The following is a 4,227-nucleotide window of genomic DNA, read 5'->3' as shown; positions in this document are numbered from 1 at the left end:
GACAACATTCTTTCTGTGAGAAGACAACTCATTTCTGACTTGGGATCATTTTATTATGCTTTGAGCAAACACCCACTCCAGGGAGACTACAAGAGAATGGCTCTTGCAGTCTGTGACAAATTTCCAGACCTGAGAGATTCCAATCCTTGAAGCTATTGGGTATGTTTTCTAAATATTTATCATCTTTAAATCAGGATCTGCTATGGTCCTTGAAGATTAGGGTAACTTTGCTACATATTCATGTAAGCATTTTGTGGATCATTTTTGGTATGGCTGTTTTCATTGCAAGAAGTTAGTTTTGATTGTGACTAGTAATTTAATTTCATTGATTACTTTCCCTTACTATAATATTGCTAACTAATCAAAGTTGGGGAATTTAGTACTGGTGAATCATGTTTCAGATTCTGGAAATAATCTTGTCTGTGATACAACTGACAGTGCAATGTTATGATGTGTAGATTTGTTATTTTTGCTGTCTAATAAAATCTTGTGTAATTTCTTCCAGGTGTCAGTACAAAAGCAATTAAGCCAGTATTTTAGAAACCAGAGGAGAATTTCAAAGCCCTGCAAGTCATCAGAGTCTGGAGGGGGTGTTGAACCAAAGCCGTACAAGAAGGCAAGACTGGCTTCTTCTGCAGGTGATGATGACATTGCCCAAAGACGGAACTTGGAACTGCTGTCAGGCACTGAAGAGGGGTCGCTGTCAGCTAAGACATTCTCCAATCTTGTAAAGGAGACCTATCCGATGAGGAGAAAGTTTATAACAGAAGAGGCTCAGTCGTCCAAGGAAATCCTTGACATGTGTCCATACTTTGGAAAATCAACTCATGTAAGTTAATTATCAGGCCCCAGTTTTTCAAAGGCTGGATAGTGCTATCCACTGGATAAATCACTACCTGCTGGTTTTAATAACGCTTATCCGCTGGATAGTGGTTTACATGTATCCGGTGGATAGTGCTATCCTCCTTCTGAGCAACCGAGGTCAGGATGTTTGTGAAGTTACCGGTAAATGTAAAATTAATTATCTGGACATTTCAGTTGGCCATTCTGCCTGGTAGATTCACTAAATTTTCAAGTAGGTGGCTGTACTGAGTGAGGTTGCAATTTTGTTCTGTTGGAAAGTTGTCAGTGGCGATTTGGGAAGAAGCCAGCAAAATTTGCTTGTTGGCAGCTTCTATTGAAACCCCTGGTATCATCTTAAACACATGCCATGATTATGTACAGTTATATGTAGAGAATTCGGCAAGGATCCCAGCTCATGTGGAGCCTTGTATTGAATTTTTGCAAGTGTAGTAGTTTAGTGTACATGTATTTCTCATTTCCTCAGGTTCGGTCTGAGATGTGCCGCATACTTGGTGATAACTGTTTGATAGGAGCAGAAGACCGTTTAGTCAGTGGTCTACGAGTCATTCTGAATCTACATGTAGGAAGCGAGAAGTTGACAAATGCAGAAGTTATTGATGCTGTAAAAATCATTCAGCAGCGGACCAAAACAAAAAGTAGCAGCCTAGATGTGTTTAAATTTCAGGATGTGAGTATATTGTTATTATTTTGACTCAAAGTTTCATAATTTCATTTGAAAAGCACACCAGGGGAAAATAACCACTGATGTAATGGAAAACACTTTCCGCAAAATATGTGCAGTTCCCAATAACGTCATAAAGGGCTGTAACCCTTAGCAGCAGTTACGGCCGAGTATCCTCGATTTTCCCTTGATGCTATGGATGAAATTGCCTGTTGATGATAGAATTCACTCATAAAGTAACACATGTGCTACAGGTGTGGAGTTTAAGGCTACAGGTGACTAAAAAAATGTATGGTAGAACTTGCAAGACTCTTGATTGGGCATGCTCAAAATTATTCACAATGGCTTATTTTATTGTTTCCATGCATGCATGTCACAACTTGTGGTTGTCTTCTCAAGACACTGTTTTTCAACTATGGTATAATTTATCATGTAGCCAATGATTGGAATGTCTTAGCATTTTTATTGTGATAGCTAATGTATCTCTTCTCTCTTCTTTTCAGCCGACGACACCACCAGACAAGCTTTTTAAGAACAAGCATGTGGAGTTTGTCCTTGTCTGCATAGGAACTATCGGGGAAGTTGACCAAGTTTTTGTGTGTGGAGAGGACCAAGCCTTTTTTGAAAGTGATTGTGACCTTGTAAAAGCATTGGTTGATTTGATTTCTGCTCACTATGTTTTTGATGTAAAATACCCCCAGGCTATTTCAGGCATTCTTCACTTTTTGCAAGAGATTGTATTGCTGCAAAGTGACAGTGAATACAAAGGAACTAAGTATGCCACCTTTATATGGCAGAGTTTAAAAAGGGGAGCTTTAAGTAAATTACTAGTAAGTTCAACTTAAATACTGTTAATAATGACAGTAAAGGAGCTACATGCATTTTGCACTATCAACATCTTGAGAAGTCAAGTTCACATATACTGGAAAACATGCAATCTTTCAAAATCTTCAACACATTTTTGTCTGTTTATTGTTTCTCTCCAAAAGAGATACTTGGAGTTGTTTATTTTTTTTTTTTACTTTTAAGTTTGAAGTAGGTTTTGAACTACACATGTTAAGGGAAAACATACAACTTACATGCATGTAGCTCTTTCAGCTATTTTTTTTTTTTTTTCAATATGCAATTTTTGGCAGTTTTGTATGTTAGCAAGCATATTCTATTTTGTGCACCCAGATTGCATGGGTGTCAAATGTTGATTTAGCACAGGAAAAATCTACGGAGTTTTTCCTAGTAGGAGAGTGGCATAAAATATTATAGTATTTTTTTTAATTGTATAAACAATTGAAATGTTTCGAACGAGAAGGAGTGTGCATGCGAAGCATGCAAGTGGGTGAACACGCATAGGTGCAAGGCAAGCTGTATTTAATGGTGTTTTACTGCAAAGATGTTAACTTAGATACAAGTCCAAATTGTGTGAAGTTGTACAGGATGGGTATTTGAATATTGTTGTATATAAATTGTTTTTAAAAGGGCAATAAACCATTTGTGGACAGCTGCTGATGTTTTATGCAAATAATTATGTAAATGTTATAGTTTGGGGTGAATGGTAAAGTGTGTTCTGAGAACATAACTTAAGGTGTGCTTTGTTACACATCAAGTAGTGTGACAAAACACATCTTTCTGCAGAACACACCTGAAAGTGTGTGAAATTTAGGACAAGTGCAAAACACAACTTAAGGTGTGTCTTGGGAACACACCAAGGTGTGTTTGGGTAACACACAAAAAGGTGTGTATTTCTACACAACTCTATGTGTGTTGTTTTGAAGACAAAAAAAGGTGTGTTGCAGTAACACACCTTATTTAAGAGTGCATCACCTGATAAAGACTAGCAGTGTGCAGTCGAAACGTCGCGATCTACGTCACAAGTGACTACATCGTGAGACAAACGAGAATGCTTTATTATTATTGTACTTCACCACGATGAATAACAGCAACCTTTTTATATTAGTGTGAAAAATATTTACATATTATCCACTTTCCTTTGTCTTTGTCCTCTAAACCTCTCTTTCAAGCTAAATTTTAATACATCTAAAAACGGCCTATTATAACTCAATAAATAGTTTAAGAACTTTTAAGACTAATATATCAACTTACTGCATGATTGTTTTCAATTAGGAAAGTCATAATAATTTGAAGCCTTGCCGCAGAAGTTTACACTTCTTCACTGTTTTGAATAACCGCAATTTTAGGAAGATGACAATTTGGCAGTTGATTTGTAAACGACACGACCTCTTTTAGTTTAATGTTATTCGGCTTGATCCCTGATCGGCTTGTCAAGGAAGTTTACTCTTTCGCAGTATTTCTTGTAACACGATTTTAAGGAGGCTTCCTACAATAAATTTAGCCTATACCATTAGACTTTAGACGGCCACAGTTCTTATATGCAAGCACCTACAGCTTTGAAACTTTAACCACGTACTAGAGGAAGTTTGAACTTTGTAAAAATTTAGTTGTTATGGCGTTCTAGGTTATCATGGCAACGAAACAGTGACGTCATGGTTTTTGGTTAGCAGCAATTTTAAGCTTTATTTGATCTAGACTTTTGAAATGATACGCAAGGTACTAATCCTGAGGTGTTTGTCTAACGTTTGACGAAGTTTGAAGAAAATCGTAAAAACCGATTTTAAGTTATTCGAAAGAGAAGTTTTTAGGCCTAAAATACTCAATTTGTCGTTTCTCTTACAATAACTTTCAAAAGA

General features: G+C 36.8%; 1 protein-coding gene across 1 annotated transcript in view; it reads left to right on the top strand.

The window, feature by feature from the left end:
- Positions 1-3,329, top strand: part of LOC138046011 (uncharacterized) — a 4,907-nt gene extending 1,578 nt beyond the window's left edge. Inside the window, exons 2-5 of the mRNA XM_068892701.1 lie at positions 1-108; positions 506-829; positions 1,328-1,531; positions 2,029-3,329. The exon at positions 1-108 is cut by the window's left edge and continues 387 nt beyond it. Of these exons, the coding sequence (XP_068748802.1) occupies positions 1-108; positions 506-829; positions 1,328-1,531; positions 2,029-2,370 (978 nt within the window). The 3' untranslated portion in view covers positions 2,371-3,329. The remainder of the gene's footprint in view (positions 109-505; positions 830-1,327; positions 1,532-2,028) is intronic.
- Positions 3,330-4,227: the final 898 nt, after the last annotated feature.

Source organism: Montipora capricornis, chromosome 4, assembly GCF_036669925.1.
Source record: "Montipora capricornis isolate CH-2021 chromosome 4, ASM3666992v2, whole genome shotgun sequence".
In the NCBI taxonomy this organism is placed as follows: domain Eukaryota; kingdom Metazoa; phylum Cnidaria; class Anthozoa; order Scleractinia; family Acroporidae; genus Montipora; species Montipora capricornis.
Note: the sequence above shows the minus strand (reverse complement) of the source record. Positions and strands in the feature narration are given on the sequence as shown.